This window comes from Microcaecilia unicolor, chromosome 11 (assembly GCF_901765095.1).
Source record: "Microcaecilia unicolor chromosome 11, aMicUni1.1, whole genome shotgun sequence".
Classification (NCBI taxonomy): Eukaryota; Metazoa; Chordata; class Amphibia; order Gymnophiona; family Siphonopidae; genus Microcaecilia; species Microcaecilia unicolor.
In genome coordinates, this window is record NC_044041.1 from 166,753,836 (window position 1) to 166,775,869 (window position 22,034).

Consider the following 22,034-nt stretch of genomic DNA (forward strand, 5'->3'; position numbering starts at 1 on the left):
ATATCATAATATGTCCATGTGATAAGGTATACGTTGGATGAAGTTCAAGGTAAATTAAAACTAGATTGACAGAACACAAATCTAAAATTGTTACTAAATTGGCAGATGCCCCTTTAGTTCAACACTGGTGGGATCATGGTCATATCTTATATTAGATGGAGAATAATAGACATGGTAAATAGCGGGTGGGAGGGTGGCGATCCTGAATATAGATTGAATTATAAAGAGCAACAGTGGATTTACAAATTAAGATCACTAGAGCCGACCACATTAAATAGAGAAACTGAGCGAATGACACTAGTCTGATTTCGAGTCTGGGATTGGTGGATTAGAATTGTCAGATGACCGGGGGTGTTACTTTAAGATCATGAAACACGCTGCAGCCATTTTGATTAAGTTAAGCAGGACGGCAAGTTCACCGCGTTTCAAATGAAGGTATGTTTGAAATAGATAATTAATGGTTAATTTAAATTAAAGTTATTCTGGGAAGTAATTTTAGTTCTTGTTTTGTAGGGGTTGTCTTGAAACAACATAGGTGAAACGTGTCGGCACCATATTCCCCACAAAAACTACTGATAAATGGATTTGTATATGAAAAATTTATAAAGAAGGGCATAGAATAATAGAGATCATGGGATCTTTAAGTAAAAGTTGGAAAATTAAAACATTTTTTTTTTAATAGATGGATGGACTGATGATGAAATAGGTGTGGCACCTGCTTCCAAAAATAGTGACAAGTATGTCTCAATGGAAGTCCACCTCTGATGGTCCACTATCAACTTTAAATTCTGAAAGTCACTCACAGTAGATAAACTTGGAAGTGTATGATTTTGTAAAACCAGTCATTCCACTCACTTCAGGTCGCACCCTCCTGAATGACACACCTCACATACTTTTACTTGCAGACAGGTTGGCCAACATTCCAAGTGCCACTGCTTTCTCTGCACAACAGGCTTCAAGCACTTGGCTCTCGTTACAACTGATACATCACAATTACAGGATGCTCAGAGGAGTTTTAAAGGGGAAGGGAATCACATCAACATCCTAACCCCACTCAAAACTCTCCCATTCTTGGCAACAGAACACACAAAGCAGCTTTCTTCTCATACCAATGATCAACCAAGCCTGCTTCATCTGTTCAAGCTTTATTAAAAAGCACATGGCCCTGTAAATGTACCAACAGCAAAACACAGCAGCAGTGGTTGCTAGATTCAGGGCCCAACCTGTATGAGACATGTGCAGAGACGGAGGAAGCCACATTCAGTTATGAACTCCCTGCTTGGGAAGCCTGTCCTCATCCCTCTCTGCTGAAGCAGGAGGAAAAAGCTGAAAAGTGTTTGTAAAGGAAAACCACAGGCTCCTACCCAACAAGCAAGCTGAAGAATTCCTCTAGCCATATCTTTAGGCCCTTCTGATCTTACCCTTCCGATACAGCAACCATTTATATCTAACATAGTACCTACAGAATCTACCCTTATTCTCCATCATCTGCTGCCCAGAGAATGAACCAGCACAGACCTGTCCATTTCTGTTCTTTACCCTACAGAGCAGAAAACCAGCCACAGGGACCTGCTGAAATTGTTAAATTAGTCCCAGGACCCTGTGCCCATTGTCTGCCTGAAACCAAGTTTAAAAATGCACCAACCCTCATGCTATCTGCACAAAATTCTGAGGGCTGGAGCAGAATACAACCCTGTCCTACAAGAAATTTAATACTAGTGTAAACATTTTTGTACGTCTCAAGAGTTGTGGGAAGCTAAACAGAAAAGCTGATATTCAGACCGCGGGAGGCAACCCAGCTAACTCCTGCAGTTGGTGGCGAGACTGGATAGTTAATGCTGAGCTGTTTTCAATGACTAGAACTGAGTACCCATTTATTTTTGGCCAGGATCCAGTAATGGCCGGGTAAGTTTAAACCGGCCAAAATGTTGCCAGCTAAGTGCCGAGTATTAGTGGATGCCAGTTATATCGTGCAATATCTGCTAAGCACTGACCGTGACTATTCAGCGTGAGATAGTTGGCTACCTCCCACTAAATATTTGTGGATAGCCAGTTAAGCGCTATTTAGCTGGCCAGGAGTCATTCCTGGCAGATTAAATAGTGCTGAATATTGGTGTGTGTGTGTGGGGGGGGGGGGAATCTATTTTGTACACAAAAGCTGTCCTACAGTATAGTAAGCAGAAATCACATACTAGGATACTAAGTGCAGTTAACTATTTGTTTTTAATACTGAAGTGCTGGGTGATTAGTGAGTGGTTGAAACAGAATAAGGATGTGTGGGTGTGGGGGGTGGGGGTCTCTCCAGTTTTGAAAAGGCATGTTTTAAATTGCAGGCCAATGCAATATAAGAAAAATGCCCCATAGGTAAATACGTAATTTTTTTTTTTTTAACCTGCAACATTTGCTATAAAAGTTCTGGGGGTAAATACATTGGCCCAGTCTTAGGAAATAGAAGAGGGGGGTCATGAGGAAACTTTTAATGCCATTTCGTTCACCATGTTCCAAAGGCCATTTCCATAGGTCCTGTGAACTAACTGAGGCTATTGTTACTGTTTAAAACAACCCCATTGTCAATGACTTAAGAATTACAATAAATATTCCAGGAAGAGAGGGTTCTGCACTATGTCCCAACATAAAACAAACATTTTAAATAAGAGGCAGCATTTTATAAAAGTTAATAAACGGAAGTAAGCCCCTACTCTGTGAGAGGGGCAGGCAGTGACTGTGATCCTTGGAGGCAGGATCAGTAATCCAGTAAGCATCAGCTGCCAACATTTCCAGAAACCAAAACTGAAGAGATGAAGATCACAACATCCAGTTGATAAAAGTTGAATTGTTAGATAAGCCCTGAGAGCCCAGTGAGAAGTGTCATGAGATCTCTTCTTATATGATGTGCTTGGGGGAGCAGGGCAGCACCACAGCCATTTATAGGCTGATCCCTTATCTCACCAGGTGAAAGGTCAGCCAGTACATAAACGCAGGCTGCACAGCAGCAATGGCCATGGTGAGATACATGCGTAGCTGGTTCCTAGCACCACGCACAAGCACGCCTTCTGCTGCAGCTTCCGACAGGATCTTCAACCTTAGGGTTCGGATCTAGGGTCAGAGGGACAAGAGGAAAACCAAAGACATTATGAAATATGTAGTGCGTCTATTGTCAGATGCTCAAATTGAAAAAGTTTTAGTGTTTATGTTCCAGTTACTCAAGCATTCCTTGCAGGTACACAAGAGTGGGTATATGCCACAGATACTACTTTTGGGCACCTTTTCAGGTGGAACCAAACATGTTCATTTCTGGCACTTTGTTAGAGTCCGCACCAAAAAGGCACAAAATTAAGTGGAAGATACAAGACAAGACAGGGAAAGTAATTACAGTAGAGAAAGTGGGGTTTCCAGTGGTTATTGGATAACCCACCCCCTCTACTTTCTTTTGCAGGAAGGAACGGTTGTTTTACTGGTTAAAAAGTCCTAAACCAACTGCAAATCTATAGCAAGGACCTGTAAACAATTCTGAAGCATTTACATTTGCTGGAATGTAAACAAGTCAAGGCCTAGCTGTAGACAACCCACCAATCTTAAGCAGAAGAGGTGGTCAGCAGAGCTAAGGCACTACAGTGAAAATAATAGAAGAAAAAAGCAGAGGCCAAAGAGTTAAAAAGACTTAGCATATTTAAATTAAATCATTTTAACTTTGCAAACAATATGTACCTGTGCTGCTTAATCCTAGCAAAGTAATTACTGAAAGAGACACCAAGGGGCTCATTTTCAATCAAAGCACTTGGACTAAGTGCTTTGAAAATATACCTCCAAGTGAGACGAGTTAGCCTACTGAAAAGGCCACACCCCTCTGTGGGCAGCATGCCCTTTATCGGGTCAGTGAATATGCGCAGTTCAAGTTTAGTTTATTTGATAAACTGCAAATTTTCAAAAGAGATGTCTAAGCAGTTTACTAAATATAAACTAATTAAGGGAGGGGACAACATAAAAACAACAAGATGGAACACAAGCGGTAGAAGAAAAGATTACATTGTCAAAAAAAGGGGAAACATGGGAGGAAAAGAATAGGCGATTTGGTACTGTCCATTCTCATGACTGTCAAACCACAGGGGGGAGGGGGAGCCCAAAGTGCACATGAACAGAGTCAGCTAGATCGGAGGTTGTCAATACAAACCAGGAAGCTGTGGCTTATTCACAATTATGGCTCTATAAAAGAGATAGTGGGCAAGTGAGTACCTCACTGGGAAGGGGTGGGGGGTGGGGGAGGGGGGGCTACCAGACAAAACTAAACTATAGTGCCAAGAGTCCAGTGTGTGACATATTCAGGTGAAAGATCCAATATCTGTCATGGGATTTTCAGCTGTGTTTTTACATAGCTCAGAAATTCCATCATGGAAAGAAATCCTCCCTATGTACCAGGTTATGGCCAATAGCTTATTCTTGGTCTTTCACTTTTGGTTTATTTCATGAACATAGCATCTTTTTTTCACCTCATCATTTGATCATGTGTAGTACATTCCTAGCTGAGCCTGAATATGAACTGTGTGCCGTCTGCCTTTCCCCAGCAGGGGTCCAGTATGCATGCTAGCACAGTTTGTAAATTTTATTTACACATTTATAACCTGCTCAACCAACCCTTTCTTGGCAGATAACAACTGAACATACACAATGATGCATAAAACAAAATGCCAAGTGAGCAGTCTACCGCTGGTGTTATGGTTAGGAAGCATGGAGAAGTTGTCAGCAGGACAGACTGCTAACAGTTCTGAAAATGTGTTCAGATTTCTTCATGTCACTATTGCTACATGGCTTAATTTGTTCCACTTGTTAAATTTATTATTTATATTTTTTCAAACAAATTTTTCAACAATGCCTTGAAATGGAAAAATAATTATTACACAATATATGACAGAAAAATAAGGGAAAAAACTATCATGTAAAAAGAAAAGAGGAAGAAAAAAACCCTGAGCTGGAGCACTCAAGGGGATTTTAAAGAAAAATAAAACACAACATTAAATAAAACTTGAGAAACAGAAGCACCATAAACCAGGAGGTTGAAATTCAAAGCAGCACTTTCAGTTAGGAGGAGTAACAGCAACTAACACCTGAAGGAAAAATTTCTGCCATCAATAAAACTTTTCAATCGTTAGGGTCAAAGAATACAAAATGAACTCCTTCCACTCCTAGAAGCATTCCTGCCTCCAAACCTGTCAGACCTCAGCAGCAGTGGGCATAGTTCCAGGAGTCAAACTAATTACTAGGGCTGTCCCACTGATAACACCAAAGCCAAGACACCATCTGACAAAGTTCTGGCTGCACCCATCCCTGCTTCGGCTCCGCTTCTGGGTACTGGAGGAGTGCTGTGAACCTCGTGGAAGAAGGAGTGATCTCCTCCTGCAGCAAGCACAAGCTCTCCACTGGTCGAGTGTCTGCTTGTCCAGGGAGAGCAGTGGCACCCTCAACAGGAAAGGTAGATGCCCTGCCCTTCCATTTCATCATCAGGTCCGGTACCTCAACCAGTAGTCAGAGAACTGTGGAGCTCATACAGCTAGGTGTGTCCCCTCACCATCTAACTCCTCCCCTTGAGCAGGGACTATGTAACTTGTGTGCAGCACTACACATGCCAGCACAGGAGGGTGCACATATGTATTTTTGGGTCCCTAGTTATCATAGGAGGTACCCAATAATATTCTTAGTCTAGATGTCTTTGGTAGTTTTATAGAGTCTTAAAACTGCTCTCTGCTGGAAAGCTGACAGTGCCCAGCTTTGAAACTGTCATTAAGTTATGGCTTTGTTCATTTGGTGAATCAAATAAATGTTATTTTGAATTTGGCAGTGTGGTTGCCTTGCATGCACAAGCACAAAAAAAGCTAACGGATAAAACACAAAGGAGATGCCTTTTTACTAGACTAACTTATTACGCTTCCCACCTAGCATTTTGGAGTCAACACTCTCTTCCTCAGCTCAGAACAGTGCTAGAACCAATTTACCACTCTGCAATTTGCCTGCCAAAAGAAATTCCAGCCAAAATCTAGTGAACAACTCCTGGAGGCACATGAGGGGCTCTCCTCCAGGTTCAGCTCTTTTTGTGATACGCCTGCACAAGGCCCTAGAGCGGGGGAGGGGGGGGTGCAACCTTTACACATAAAGGACTAGATTCTATATATGGTGCCGAAAAAATCCGAACAGAAAGAAAAACATATTCTAAGGCGTAGTATATAGAATACGCCTTATCAATACTGCAGTGCCTCAAGCTACGCGCGTTCATTTACGCCAATCACAACCTGGTGTAAATCCATGTGTGTAGATTGAGGTGCACTGAGGCGTATTCTGTAATTGCACGCGTAACTGTTGGAACACCCACGGAACGCGCATTTATTTTGAACAGTGCACTTTGCAATTTAGGCGCAGTTCTTTATAGAATACGCCTACCAATTTCTGCACATAAATTGTAATTGCCAATTAACGCTCGTTATTGCTCAAGTGCAGTTAAAACCACTAATTTATCTTGTTTTGCCAATTAAGTTACGTGCTTATCTCCGTGCAAATCTAGAGGAGAGGGCTGCATGAATGTTAGTACATTACGTAATGTTAGAACCGGAAATGCAGAAAGTTCCATAGACCTTCTGTAAGAACTGAACTAAAAAGTGATGAAAAACTGCTGGAGTGGCTATTTTGAAAATATTTGCTTAATACAGTATTTAAAATTGCCAAAACTCTGGTTAATGACATTCTCTGTGCATACTTCCTATAGTCTCAGGGGCCACATAAAATTCGGTAGTGGACCGCATTCAGCCAGGTTGCCCATCCCTGCCCTAGGCTATGTATAGCTCCTTGTGCAGTAGTGGCACTTGTAAAGGCACTCCTGCATGTCTTACAGGTAAAAGATATTGAAGCTCCAGAGCTCCCCCCAGTCCTGCAGCTAAATGTGCTCGTGCAGCAGGGGTGTCAAGGCTGCCCCAGGGATGCACAGAACTCATGCAGTATGAGATGTATCCATACGAGTCATCCATGGCTGTTCTCCTCTAAACTCTCCACATTCTTGTTTTTGATTCGAAGTGTTAGCGCCAGAAAGCTGGTCAAAAAATGAATTAAGGTTATGGTAACAAAAAAAGCCCCAACAAATCTATTTTTTAAATTGGTAATCCCATATGTAGAAAGCTTGCATGTGGAGATGCACCTTCTTTCATGTTAGAAGATGATTTTTTTTTTGGGGGGGGGGGGGGAGGGGGGGGGAGAGAGAGAAGAGGGGGGTTATGTGATCACTGGTGCTAAGCAGATACCTGTTGGGCCCTGCTCTGCTCCTAGATACAAATATTTGCTATTAAAATCTATAAACACACATAAACACATGCACATATATTATAGATATATATATATAAAAACACACACATGCCCCCAGTGCCTCTGACTACCTTTGCAAGCTATTGCAGCACAAACATCCATTTGATGCTTTTAACAGAGACTGGGGCAGTGGTATTCTTATAAAAATCTCCCCCCCCCCCACACACACATCATGAAAAGGGGTCTTAACTGCAATAAGGTGTCAAAAGTCAGGTTTTGCCATTTATGATGGCCTTACAAAAGGTATAGTGCGGAAACCTCACAAAAAAAAACAACTGTCGGCTGCGCTAGATGACAAACATGCCAGCTCTATACCTCCATGGAGGAAATAAAGGAGAGTTTGGAGTACCAGACTACCAGGTTACAAAGTGTGGGAAGAGCAGTCTTCTCAGCAAGAAAGCCAAGTGGAAGATGCTGAAGCACAGCTTAGGGTCTTAACGGAGAAACATCATCAATCACTGGGCAAAGTGGATGACCAAGAAAACTGCTCCTCCCCCCGCCTCCCCCCCAAAAAACCAAAAACAACCCACAGAACAATGTAACAACTTGGAAGAAAAAGAAGTAGAGATTTGGGACTTAGCAACTGTACTGGGTAAGGTACTCAGAGCATTGACAGTGCCACAGGCCTACCTGGAAGCTGTTAATGAACTGCTTCAGCAGAGAGCAGCTACCAGTAATAAAGCTATATAAATATCAGCAGCAAAGATGGGCAAACTTAGTGAGGCAGAGGGGAGCAAAACTCAATGTCTCTCACTATCAAGGGGACTGATAGTGCCTAAAGAGGCAGAGATTATGCAAGCATTTTTTAATTTCTATCAAAAGTATATGATAAAGAAATCCAGGATTTTTTTTCAAGGGCTTCCAACTTCCCTAGCTCACCCCAGATACTTCCAGTGGCTTAATGCCTCTTTCACAGGTAAGGAGGTACAACAGGCAATCCGCCATCTTAAACTAGCAAAGGTTCTGGGTCCAGATCGACTTGGGAAACACTGCCCTAGTCTGTCCTGGAGTACCCCCTTACCAGTCAGGTCTTCAGGATATCCATAGTGAATATACATGAAAGATTTGCATATAATGGAGGCAGTGTAGGCAAATAACTTTCATGCATTGTGGATATCATAGGAACTCAGCTATGGAATGCACTGCCTAAACTCTAAAATCAACTCAGAATCATCTAAACTTCAGGAAATTATTGAAGACTACCCTGTTCAAGAAGGCATACCATCCAGACGTTACTTAATTTCTCTCTTATCTGTTCAGCAACATTTATGGACCCTAATGTTTTCCCATCATCTTTTATTATCTTTGTTGTCTTAGACGATATGTTTACGATTAATTTTTACTATGACATCAGATCCAGGCTCGGCGCTTCGTGATGTCCAAGAACGCCCAGAGCTGACAGCTGCCACTCTCCGGGATCCAAAGTATGGCAACTGAGAAAGTCCGCCTTGACATACATGACTCCCGCAATGTGGGCCGCCGACAGCTGTTCCAGATTCGCTTCCGCCCACAGGCATAGCTTCATGGCCTCCTTGACTAGAGGGAAGCTCCTGGTACCTCCATGGCGATTGACATAGGCCACAGCCGTGGCATTGTCCGACAGGACCCGTACTGGCCTCAGCACCAGTACCGGGAGAAACTCTAGAAGCGCCAACCAAATGGCCCGGAGTTCCAGGAGGTTGATAGACCACTTCGCCTCCGCAGGAGACCAGAGCCCCTGCGCTGTCCTTCCCAGGCAGTGGGCTCCCCAGCCCATCAAACAGGCATCCGTCATGACGACAACCCACTCCGGGGTCGTGAGAGGCATTCCTGCGGACAGCTTGTCTGGCCTCAGCCACCAACTCAGCGCCTTGCGCACCACTGGATCCAAGGGAAGGCATACAGCGTAATCCTCCAAAACTGGAGTCCACCGCCGCAGAAGAGAGTGCTGTAGTGGTCTCATATGGGCCCTGGCCCAGGGCACTACCTCCATCATGGCCGTCATGGAGCCCAACAGCTGCACATAGTCCCAAGCCCGAAGGGTAGAGGATGCTAGGAACTGGTCCACCTGGGTCCGAAGCTTGACGCTCCGGTTGTCTGGCAGGAACACTCTGCCCACTTGGGTGTCGAATCAAACTCCCAGATACTCCAGGGACTGAGTCGGGCGCAGCTGGCTTTTCTCCTAGTTGACGATCCATCCCAGGGAGCTCAGAAGAGCAATAACCCTGTCCGTAGCTCTCCCACATTCTGCATAAGAGGGGGCTCGGATCAGCCAGTCATCCAGATAGGGATGGACCTGCACTCCTTCCTTGCGGAGGTAAGCCGCGATGACCACCATTACTTTGGAGAAGGTCCGTGGAGCAGTAGCCAACCCGAACGGGAGGGCTCTGAACTGGAAGTGGCGGCCCAGAACTGCAAAGCGCAGGATGCGCTGATGAAGCGGCCAGATGGGAATATGTAAGTAAGCTTCCTTGATGTCCAAGGACGCCAGGAATTCTCCTTTTTTCACCGCAGCTATTACGGAGCGGAGAGTCTCCATCTGGAAGTGCCGTATTTTCAAGGCCCGATTGACTCTCTTGAGGTCAAGAATAGGCAGAACAGAACCTCCCTTCTTTGGCACCACAAAGTAAATTGAGTAATGTCCCTTGCCAAGTTGATCTACTGGCACTGGGACCACCGCGCCCAAGCGGATCAGGTTGTCCAAAGTCTGCTGCACTGCCGCTGCTTTGACTGGAGACTTGCAGGGAGAGTTCACAAACTCGTCTCTCAAGGGCCGGCAGAACTCCAACTTGTAGCCGTCTCTGATGACTTCCAGAACCCAAGCGTCTGAAGTTACCCTGGTCCACTCTCCCAGAAACGAGGATAGCATTCCTCCTATCCGCTCTGGGCCATGGACCAGGGCCCCGTCATTGGGTACGAGACCCTGGGGGAGGGCCGGAGGACGAACCTCTGGGACGGCGGTCCCTGCGAAAGGAATGCTGCTTGGGGGAGAAGTTCCGCTTGAAGGAAGAGGAGGTCGACTTGCCTGGGCGATACCGACGGGCTTCCTGAAATCGGCCCTTGGAGGAACCAGGGCGAGCACTGCCGGCCCGTGCCCTGACCTCTGGCAACCTCTTGCCCTTACATATGCTGAGCTCTGTCACAATCTTGTCCAGTTTGTCCCCAAAAAGAGCAGCTTGCCTTTAAAAGGCAACTTGGCTAGGCGAGATTTTGAGGCATGGTCAGCCGACCAGTGCTTAAGCCAGAGCCACCGCCGGGCAGAGACTGTCTGAGCCATACCTTTAGCCGAGGCTCTCAAGACATCATACAGCAAGTCTGCCAAGTAGGCCAAGCCCGACTCCAGGGCCAGCCAGTCTGCCCTCAAGGAAGAATCCGAGGTGGAAGCCCGCTGCAAAACAGTCAGGCACGCCCTGGCCACATAGGAGCTGCAAACCAAGGCTTGCAAACTCAGGCCGGCCGCCTCAAAGGCCAACTTTAAGGCTGCCTCCAATCTCCTGTCTCGAGCGTCCTTCAGGGCAGTGTCACCATCCACCAGCAGAGCCGTTTTCTTAGTCACCGCAGTGATTAAAGAATCCACTGTAGGAAATTTCGGAGAGTTGTCTGGATTTAAAGTAAACTATGATAAATCGGAAATTTTGAGTATCAATACATCCCAAATTGTGTTGGAAGCTCTGTTGCAAAAACTTCCCTTCAGGCATGCACGAGATAATTTTAAATATTTAGGAATTTGGATATCAAGGGATATCACAAAGCTATACGGATTGAATTACGCTCCGCTATTCCGGGAACTGCGTACAGATATGAGCAGGTGGAAAAACGGACTGTTATCATGGTGGGGCAGGATAGCGGTGATAAAGATGAACTTGGTTCCCCGGATGTTGTTTCTATTCCAAACATTGCCGCTGGAGGTTCCCACAGCAGCTCTAAATAAACTACAAGCTGATTTGTCTCGGTTTGCGTGGGGGGGCAAGCGGGCTAGAATATCCAAAAGAATTATGTGGGGGAAGGTGGAGGAGGGAGGACGGGGGCTACCCAATGTTTTGTGGTACTATCAAGCAGCGCAGTTGAAACAGGTGGCGGAATGGAGCAAAGGGCATAGATCACCTGTGGCGACTCTGGAACAAGATTTAATACCTGGGAGTAATCTGGAAAGAGGAGTGTGGGGATCTGTAAAGATGTCTAACTCTCACCAGGGAAATCATAACCCATTCATATCTCACTTGCAACATATCTGGGATGTACTAAAGTACAAATTTAAGAAGGGGGTAAAAACCTCTACCTTAGCATATATTAGGCAAGAAGCTGAGTTTCCTGCAGGGCGAGAGGGAGGGGTATTTCGGGAGTGGAATCGAAAGGGACTGAAAAGATTTAGGGACCTTATGTCTGAAGGGGTGTTAAGAGAGTTTGTAACCCTTCAAAGGAAATTCGTACTGCCAGATTCCGATCATTATGCTTATTTACAAGTTAGGCATTTTATGAAGGGACAAGGGTGGTTGCAGTCTGATCCACGGGAACGAGAGATACTGGAAAACATATGGGAAACCTTGGAGGGAGGAAGGAAGGGTATATCCAGATTATATAGATATATAAGGGGAGACAAAATGAAGAAATTACCCTATATGACAGTGTGGGAGCGAGATCTAAATATTGAAATGAGTGTGAAGGAATGGGAAAGGGTGTGTATGGAGGTGAAAAAAGCATCTATCTGTGTATTAATAAAAGAAAATGCGTATAAAGTTCTAAGTAGATGGTATTACACGCCGGACAGGTTAAAACGAATATATCCCAATGTATCTGATCAATGTTGGCGATGTAAGGACGGGGTAGGTAGCTTTATACATGTATGGTGGGACTGTCCGTATATACAATCATTTTGGGTGGATGTTACCACACATTTGACACACATTTTGGACACACAATTTCCAACAGAGCCAAAATGGTGTTTACTAGGGTGGGGAAATAAAAGGGGTCAGAAATGGCAAAGGAGGCTTAAAAGATTAGGGTTGGCAGCCGCAAAGTTGGAAGTTGCGGCCCACTGGAAACAGAGACTTGGCCCCACTATTGCATCATGGAAGATGAGAGTCAAGAATATTGTAGGCTTGGAACAGTTGACTGATAAGAGAATGGGTAAATACAAACCTGATGCTAAAGAGTGGATTCATTTGGAGAAATTATGGACTAATACATTGTAAAAAACAGGGGATACAACCAAGAAGTGGACAGTAATGAATAGGGGAGGGTGGGAGAGGGAGGGGGGGGGGGAGAGAAAAATATTAAAACTGATGATATACCGAGATGTAACTCAATTGTTTGATGTATTTCAGAATTTTGAAGGCAGCATAGCCTTACATTGTGTTCCTTACGTTGTGTCTAATAAAAATTTTCAAATTAAAAAAAAAAAAAAAAAGAATCCACTGTAGGCCAGAGAAAGGCTTCCCATTCCCCCTCAGGCAGAGGATACAGACGGGACATAGCCCTGGCTACTTTAAGGCTCGCTTCAGGGGAATCCCATTGAGCCGAAATTAAAGTCTGCATGGCTTCATGAACATGGAAGGTTCTAGGCGGGCGCTTAGTTCCCAGCATAATGGCTGAGCCAGCTGAGGCTGAGAGAGGTTCTTCTTCCGGAGAGGAAATTTTCAAAATGCTCATGGCCTGCACTAACAGGTTGGCCAAATCCTCTGAGCGAAAAAGCCGCGCTGCAGAGGGGTCATCCGTTCCATTCGAGCGAGGATCACTCTCCTCCAAAGAATCCCCTAAGGACCTTTGGGAGAACTCAGATATGCTGCCCTCATCCACATCAGAGGAGACAGAGTCCCCTAGGGCCTGGAGATCCACCTGAGGGCGCTTGATCATGGAGGCCTCATCACCCTTATCAGACAGGGGAGCAGGGGCAGCGTTTTGCATAAGAAAAGCCTGATGCAGCAGCAAAATGAACTCAGGGGAGAAACCCCCCCAGTCTGTGCACTTCTGCAGCCTGGGCCACGGCCCTAGAGGCACTCTCAACCTGCGCTCCCAAGAGCGGGGCAGAGGCGCGCTGCGCATCCAAAATGGCGTCCAGCGCGACACTCATAGTAACATAGTAAATGACGGCAGAAAAAGACCTGCATGGTCCATCCAGTCTGCCCAACAAGATAAACTCATATGTGCTACTTTTTGTGTATACCTTACCTTGATTTGTACCTGTCCTTTTCAGGGCACAGACCGTGTAAGTCTGCCCAGCACTATCCCCGCCTCCCAACCACCAGCCCCGCCTCCCACCACCGGCTCTGGCACAGATCGTATAAGTCTGCCCAGCACTATCCCCGCCTCCTGCCACCGGCACTCCGCGAAGGAGCCGCGCGGGACGAATGGCGCTTTAATTTCACCGCCTTCTTACCTTCGCCCAAGTCAAGGGCGACCATAGGATTAACGTCTCCCACCTCGAGAGCGGCCCAAGAAGAAGCCGTCCGAGTAGCGTGGCCGGCCAAAACAGTGACGGCGGCCAACGGGGGATGGGCGCCTAAGGCAGGAAGGCCGGCCGCACCGGAGGAAAAACCGGGGAACTCTCCCGACTCCGAAAAGGGGCCCAAAAAAGGCGACTCTGCCTTCGAACCCCCCGCTTCCCCACTAGACACACGTACGCGGTCTGGGGAGCGTCTTTTCGCACCCTTGCCCTCCAACGCCATAAGCCACGAGGAGACCGTTCGGGGAACCCCCTGCCCGCTATAAAAGGTAAAATTACCTGCTTCTCGCTCCGAGCTGCAACGAATTGGTGTCCCAGTGAGCAGCTGCAATAGACGCCCTTTTTGGACGTTTAAAAAAAAAAAAAAAAAAGGACGTTTTTTTTCTTTTTTGTTCAATGGAGCCAGCGGGAGGGGGGAGAAAAGGAGGGACCTGGCACCACCAGGTTTGCACTTGCTCAGGAAGAGTCCTCAACCCCAGGTACTCAACAAAACCTAAATGAATAGGCTTGGAGACCTAGCCAGAGCTGCTGCTGTGTGTGACCACCACCTGCTGAGATAGAGAACATACTGAGGAGTTTCCGGCAGCACATGACCACATGTAGGGAGGCAAAAGATTGCTCTCTATCTCCACCTGCTGGTAGATGGACACAACCCACCAGTCTATGGATTGATCTGCTTGATGAAATGGAAGTGCTACTTGTTTAAAGCCCTTGTAAATGCACCATCTCTTCAGTGACCTGCTAGAGGGAGCACAGCTCTCTTAAGACTAGTCACAAATGCATTACCCCATTAAAGTCTCTCCAACAATGTGTTAACCCTTATGGGCCAGATTCTTTACATGGCGTCTAAAATATAGATGCTTCCAAAAAAGCGCGTGTAGTACTATGTTAAAAACCACGCCTAATGTTACACACTGTTTACAGAATAACATATAGGGAAGGTCATTTACGCCGCTAAAAACCTGGGGTAAAATACCTGCATCTAAATGTAGGCACATTCCCCCACATTCTATAACCACGTGTGTAAATTTGAGTAACGCCCCCGATACGCCATCTTTTCAGCAATGCACATTATAATTTACATATGCCTCTTTTTACAATATGCCTAAAAAGATGCATTTGTAAATTCCAATTGCCAATTTGTGATAATTGGTTATCGGCCAATTATCACCGATTAGGTCGTTACTCAATTAACATGGGCATGTAAATTGGGCACGTATTATACAGAATTCAGGGGTATATGTATTAAATGACTAACATGGCAATATGGTACTTTCTTCTTTGGACAAGGTACATCTACATCCACTCAGAGCACTTTTTGTTGTTATTCAAAGTCGTTAACTCGCGAGAGGATTGTGAAAAATTACAGAAGGACCTTACGAGACTGGGTGACTAAATGGCAGATGACTTTTAATGTGAACAAGTGCAAGGTGATGCATGTGGGAAAAAAGAACCTGAATTATAGCTACGTCATGCAAGGTTCCACATTAGGAGTTACGGACCAAGAAAGGGATCTGGGTGTCGTCGTTGATAATATACTGAAACCTTCTGCTCAGTGTGCTGCTGCGGCTAGGAAAGCGAATAGAATGTTGGGTATTATTAGGAAAGGTATGGAGAACAGATGTGAGGATGTTATAATGCTGTTGTATCGCTCCATGGTGTAACCGCACCTTGAGTATTGTGTTCAATTCTGGTCGCCGCATCTACTACTATTTAGCATTTAGATATAGTAGAACTGGAAAAGGTGCAGCAGAGGGCGTCAAAAATGATAGTGGGGATGGGACGACTTCCCTATGAGGAAAGACTAAGGAGACTAGGGCTTTTCAGCTTGGAGAAGAGACGGCTGAGGGGAAATATGATAGAGGTATATAAAATAATGAGTGGAGTGGAACAGGTGGATGTGAAACGTCTGTTCACGCTTTCCAAAAATACTAGGACTAGGGGGCATGCGATGAAACTACAGTGTAGTAAATTTAAAACAAATAGGAGAAAAGTTTTCTTCACCCAACGCGTAATTAAACTCTGGAATTCGTTGCCGGAAAACGTAGTGAAGGCGGTTAGCTTGGCAGAGTTTAAAAAGGGGTTGGACGGTTTCCTAAAGGATAAGTCCATAGACCGCTACTAAATGGACTTGGGAAAAATCCACAATTTCAGGAATAACTTGTATAAAATGTTTGTATGTTTGGGTAGCTTGCCAGGTGCCCTTGACCTGGATTGGCCGCTGTTAGGGACAGGATGCTGGGCTCGATGGACCCAGTGTGGCATTACTTATATACTTATCAGTGTTTCTGTAAAAGTCTCAAGGCTACCTGGAAAAAGGGGAGTTCTTTTGTGTGAAACTTGTTATAGCTGGGTATGGGTTTATAGATTTTATTGTATAGGATGTGTTAAACTGTTTATTAATTTTGTATTTTGGTTGTAAACTGCTTGATACTTGACTAATACTTATAATAGTAATTTTTATAGCACTGCTGGACATTCACAGCATTGGTAAGTATTCAGGTACTATCTCCCAGACTCTATATAGAGCAACTTTAATTGTGCCCGCAATTCCTGCTGTATTCTGGCTTTTGCACATGCAACTTAGTTAACAAGCCAATCAGCACCAATAATTGCCACTTAAAAAGCAACCGACTAATTGGCATTAATTAGAATTTACACACACAACTGTCTAAGCACATTCTAAGTCGTATAGTAGAAAAGAGGGTATGGCCACAGGCAGGTCATGAGCGTTTCTAAAACCTGTGCACTGTCATAGAACACACCCGGTCCTTGCATAATTGGCACTTACACCAGGTTTTCCTTGGCATAACTGTCTACAACTAAATTTAGTCACAAAGATGGGCGCTTGGCGTATTCTATAAACAGTGTGGAAATTTAGATGTATTCATATGTCTAAATTTCCATATTCATGGGCGCTTGGCGTATTCATACGTCATCTGTTTCTGCGCATTTTTTTTTTTAGGTGCAATATATAGAATCTAGTCGTATATGTCCCTGCCCCAAGGAGCTTTCAGAAGTGGGTACCTGAGGCAATGGAAGACAAAAAGGGCCCTTTTACTAAAGCATAGTATGTGCTAATGGAATTAGCACATGCTAACTTGCTGAATGTCCTATTTTATACCTATGGGCCACATTAAGTACATAAGCATTGCCATACTGGGAGAGACCGAAGGTCCATCAAGCCCAGTATCCTCTTTCCAACAGTGGCCAATCCAGGTCACAAGCATCTGGCAAGATCCCAGACCAGTAAAACAGATTATATGCTGCTTATCCTAGAAATAAGAAGTGGATTTTTCCTAAGTCCATCTTAATAATGGTCTATGGACTTTTCTTTAAGGAAATTATCCAAACCTTTTTAAACCCTGCTTTTACCACATTCTCTGGCAATGAATTCCAGAGTTTAATTAACAATGAGTGAATAAATATTTTCTACAGTTTGTTTTTAAATTTGCTACTTAGCAGCTTCATTGCATGCCCCCTAGTCCTAGTATTTTTTGGAAAAAGTAAACAAGCATTTCACATCTACCTGTTCCACTCCATTCCTCTATCATATCTATCCTCAGCCGTCTCTTCTCCAAGCTGAAGAGCCCTAGCCACTTTAGCCTTTCCTCATAGGGAAGTCGTCTCATCCCCTTTATCATTGTACTTAGCACACATTAATGCCCAATAGCACATGCTAATCTTTAGTAGACGTGCCCCATCACAAGGCGTGTCAGTGACATAAGCAAGATTTGAATGCTAGCTTCCCTGCTTCTAGGCCCATTGCTCTTATCAGTTCTGTGGTTCTCAAACCTGTCCAAAGGGACCAACTACCAGTCAGGTTTTCAGAATATCCCTAACAAACATGTCGGTGCTATTTAATTTAGACTTGGCTCTGTTGTTGCAGATTGTTCAGCAGTTTACAGTGCATGCTTGTATATGTAGAGAAATTCTGTTGGTGGGGTTTTGCTCCCCTACTTCCCCAGATTTGATGGCAATGTAGGATTGTTTGACAGTAGTAGAGCAATGGGTGAAGCAAAACAAGTTGGTTTTGTATGTGGATAAATCTGTCTTGCCCTTCTGTGTTGCCTCGATTTCTGCAGGGGAAGGTACAACTCACTGATTCCTTTGGGTATTTAGGGGTGTGGATTGATTCATGGTTGAAATTTGAGTGCCAGGTATCTCAGGTAGTACATGCAGGGTTTGCTAACCTACATTCATTGAGGGATGTCCGTTCTTTCTTTGATGAGTGGGTGCTTCATTCTCTTTTGCATTCTTTGCTAATGTCCAGGTTGGACTATGGCAAATGTGATTTATATGGAAGTATCCCATAGTGTAACAGTTGTGGACTGTTCAGAATGCAGGGATTCAAACGTTGGGAGGATCAACTATGAGGGAACATGTTACTCCTTTATACGTTAAGTATCATTGGCTACTAGTGGAGTATTGACCATTGTATAAAGTACTGATGATGCACTACATATAGGGAGGCCTGGCTATTTAGCTCATTTGTTGCAGGGCTATGCCCCTGCTAGAGCACTTAGGACTCAGGATAAGGCATTGTTGAAACTTCCATCTCAATCCTCAGCTCATTTAACCTTTAATAGGGAACGAGAGTTTTTTCTGGTATGCTCCATTCCTATGGAACCAGCTGCCTTATATCTTATCAATTGTTTCAAAAGTGACTGAAATTTGGAAAATTCTTGAAGGTAGAGGTTTTATTGTTTCCCTGACAGATCACTAAGAATATAGCAGTGTGATTGTGGATTGCATGTCTTCAATGAATTGCTTTACTTTTAAATTATTGGAGCCCTCTTTCCTAACTTTGTTTTATTATTGTAAAGCACTCCGACTTGTTTTCACAGAGAGTGGTCTACCAAGTTTTATTAAACTACTAGTAAAAAAGGCCGCTTCTGACACAAATGAAACGGGCGCTAGCAAGGTTTTCCTCGGAGTGTGTATGTTTGAGAGAGTGTGTGTGAGAGTGACTGTGAGAGAAAGAGAGAGAATGAGCGAATGTGTGTGACAGAGAGTGAGACTGGTCCCCTCCCTCCCTCCGAGTTCCAGGGTCGTCCCCTCCTTCCGAGCTCCAGGGGACAGAATTTCAGGTTCCCCCCTCTCTCCGAGTTTCAGGGTCCCCCTCCCTCCCAGTTCCAGGATCCCCCCTGCCTCCCAGTTCCAGGGTTGTCGTCCCTCCCTTCCTCCCTCCCTCCCTTCCAGTTCCAGCACCCCTCTCCTTCCGAATTTTAGAAGTCATCTTCACTTACAAAGTCAGGGTTATGGCGGCCGTCAGCAGCGGTAAAAGGCATGCAGGCTCGGCCCTTCTGTCTCTCTCAGCTCTGGTCCCGCCCTCATTTCCTGTTTCCGCAAGGGCGGGACCAGAGCTGAGAGAGAGAGAAGGGTTGAGCCTGCACGCCTTTTACCGCTGCTGCCGGCCGCTGTAAACCCGACTTCGTAAGTGAAGATGACTTAAAATTTGGAGGTAGGGGGCCTGGAACTGGAAGGGAGGGAGGGAGGGACGACGACACCCTCATGCGTGTGACGTCGCTTTCCGTTGCCTGGCAACTCTGCAGCGTTCCCTTCCAGTGATTAGTCTTTGCTGTTTGTGACAAACACGTCAATTCAGGAGATGGATACAGCAGGAGCACGAATGCTTCAAGGCTTCACTTTCACGGAGTCAGCTTCAGAACGTTGGAGGTGCTTTTTATTATATAGGATATGATAGATTTGTACACCTGTCATCTCCATTATATGCAAATCTCTGAAAACCTGACTGGCTGGGGGTCGCCCAGGTTTGAGAACCAATGCACTAGACCACCTCCTACCAATAAGGAAAATCAAGGAGGCCTGGAATGAAACAGTATTCAGTGGCAAGAAGATGAAAATTAAGTACTGGGGTAACAGCAATGAAACAACTGCATTGTGCTCCAAAAAAGCAGGAAGGTAACCTGCAGAGAGCAGTAGTTACAACCCTCACCTTCCTGGGCTACTTTGGTCTTTATCTGCCATCATCAAATACAATAAATTATTTGAACAACCAGCAATAGCAAAGAACTGCCTGCACTTCCAGCCTCTTAGGCACCCCCACCCTGCACAGAGCAACCCAGCTATTGTCAGCATCTGCATTTCCCAGACCTTTCAATACACTAGTATTTAATCATTACTTGAACTTTTCTTTGCACCACCTTGAAATCACATCTCCCATATCTTACCGTAAACACAAAACTTGCGATACAGCACCAGCCAAGTACCACATAATAGACGATTTTGCCAAACAGCAACCCGGACAGGACACCAACAATCATCCTGTGATGGGAGAGGCAAAAATATATTCCATGCAGTGAAACAGCTGCAAACCACATGAGTAGCAAATGTGAAAAGCGAGTTGGACAAGACGGGTGAAAGTTAGGGCTCAAGAACCGATGCTTGTTATCTCTTACAGTTTATGTAGCTGCATGAAAGGAGGGAGACACAAGCATCACAGAAGGCAGTTTAATGAGTGCTTTTTCATGTCACCTAATGTAATGAAGCACTGTATCAGTAACACACCCCTATCCTATGGAGAATGAAGGCCAAGTGAGCCCCGAGTTTGGTGAAGGGGACTTCAATTGGATTCTTCGCAGTTCTACAATACTTTAATTGGAAACAGAAAAGTGTTGCAAAGATGAAAAAGTATAAAAGATTTTTGATCACATATACAGAATTACTTACCCAACATACTTGTACCCAGAGAAAGCAATGAGATCCACAGTGGTCAAATCAGTGTTTACAGTCACTAGGTAGAGACTGAACAAGGTTGCCAGTACTTCTATGACTAACCAGATCAGTGCTGAGCTGGCCTGTACCCCCAGAATCTCAGGAGAAAACCTATAAAAAGGCACAAAAAAACAATGAAAAAAGTCATTGCCTATCTGAAAGCACATTTCAGGAATCAAACACAGTTTAAGAGCAGAGAGAAAAGACAAGCCGATTTCAGGCTCATATTTATCACCAATGGAATCCAAACTTTTGCCTTTATTATTTAAATGGAAGGTAAAAGCCTCACCTATTTTGTGTTCCCAGTGCTAATCCAGCCACCAGAATGTAAGTGATGAATCCCATTGCTGGAAAAAGCCAAGAAACAGAAGATATAAAAAGTTAATACATAATTTAGAATTTTATACTGGGCGAGCCCAAAGGTCCATCTAGCCCAGTATCCTGCTTCCAACAGTGGCTATTGCAGGTCATAAGTACCTGGCAGAAACCCAAATAGTAGTAACATTCCATACCACTGATCCCAGGGCAAGCAGTGGCTTCCCCAAGTCTATCTCATTAGAAGACTATGGCCTTTTCCTCCAGGAACTTGTCCAAACCTTTTTTTATACCCAGATAAGCTAAACCACTGTAACCACATCCTCTGCCAGTGAGAGTTCCAGAGCTTAACTTTTCATTGAGTAAACAAAAATATTTTCTACCTGTTCTACACCACTCAGGATTTTATAGACCTCCATCATATCCCCTCTCAGCCATCTCTTTTCCAAGCTAAAGAGCCCTAACTTCTTTAACCTTTCCTCATATGGGATGAGTTCCACCCCCCCCCCCTTTATCATTTTGGTCACTCTTCTTTGAACCTTTTCTAATTCCACTATATCTTTCTTGAGAAATACAGTGACCAGAATTGAACGTAATACTCAAGGTGAGGTCGTACCATGGAGTGATAAGAGGCATTATAATATTCTTGGTCTTGCATCCCTTTCCTAATAATTCCTAGCATCTCTGTGTGCTTTTTTGGCCACTGCCACACAATGGGATCTTTAAAGGAAAAGACAGTCAAATCAGCAGCTACAAGCTGACAGCCAATTCATTAAATCCTACATAATGTTCAACAGTTACCAGGAATTATTACAGGTGAGTAGGAATAGAAGCCATTATTCCCTCATTAAAACAGCGATATGACCTCCCCCCACCTCTGCTACAGCATTACATTCCATTATCCACAGCTTGCTGCATGCAATTTAGACTCCCTATGTTTAGTTACCACTGTACCTGGAATGTAGAGGTCAGGAGCATTTATATCAAACCTTGGTGCCACTGGTGTGTCCTGCTGATATCTCACCTCCCAGTCCTGTGGAAAGTAAAGAGCACATCTCATTGTACTTAATGAGAAATGAAAACATGTATCAGGGACACACCTCATTGGCTCAATTCTTAAAAATAATCATCCACATCCTATTTTAAGCGAATGGCTTGCAAAGCTCAGGATGTGTTCTCATTAGAGCCAATGGTAATGATGATAGTCTAGCTTGAGCTC

At 44.5% G+C, this 22,034-nt stretch overlaps 1 protein-coding gene across 2 annotated transcripts in view; it reads right to left on the reverse strand.

Annotated features, from left to right (window-relative positions):
• Nucleotides 1-1,129: 1,129 nt before the first annotated feature.
• Nucleotides 1,130-22,034, reverse strand: part of YIF1B (Yip1 interacting factor homolog B, membrane trafficking protein) — a 29,043-nt gene continuing 8,138 nt past the window's right edge. For both annotated transcript variants that reach the window (XM_030219087.1, XM_030219086.1), the window contains exons 4-8: nt 21,770-21,848; nt 20,790-20,847; nt 20,456-20,611; nt 19,957-20,050; nt 1,130-3,096 (exon numbers count right to left, since the gene is read on the reverse strand). In XM_030219087.1, the coding sequence (XP_030074947.1) occupies nt 2,941-3,096; nt 19,957-20,050; nt 20,456-20,611; nt 20,790-20,847; nt 21,770-21,848 (543 nt within the window). In that variant the 3' untranslated portion in view covers nt 1,130-2,940. The remainder of the gene's footprint in view (nt 3,097-19,956; nt 20,051-20,455; nt 20,612-20,789; nt 20,848-21,769; nt 21,849-22,034) is intronic.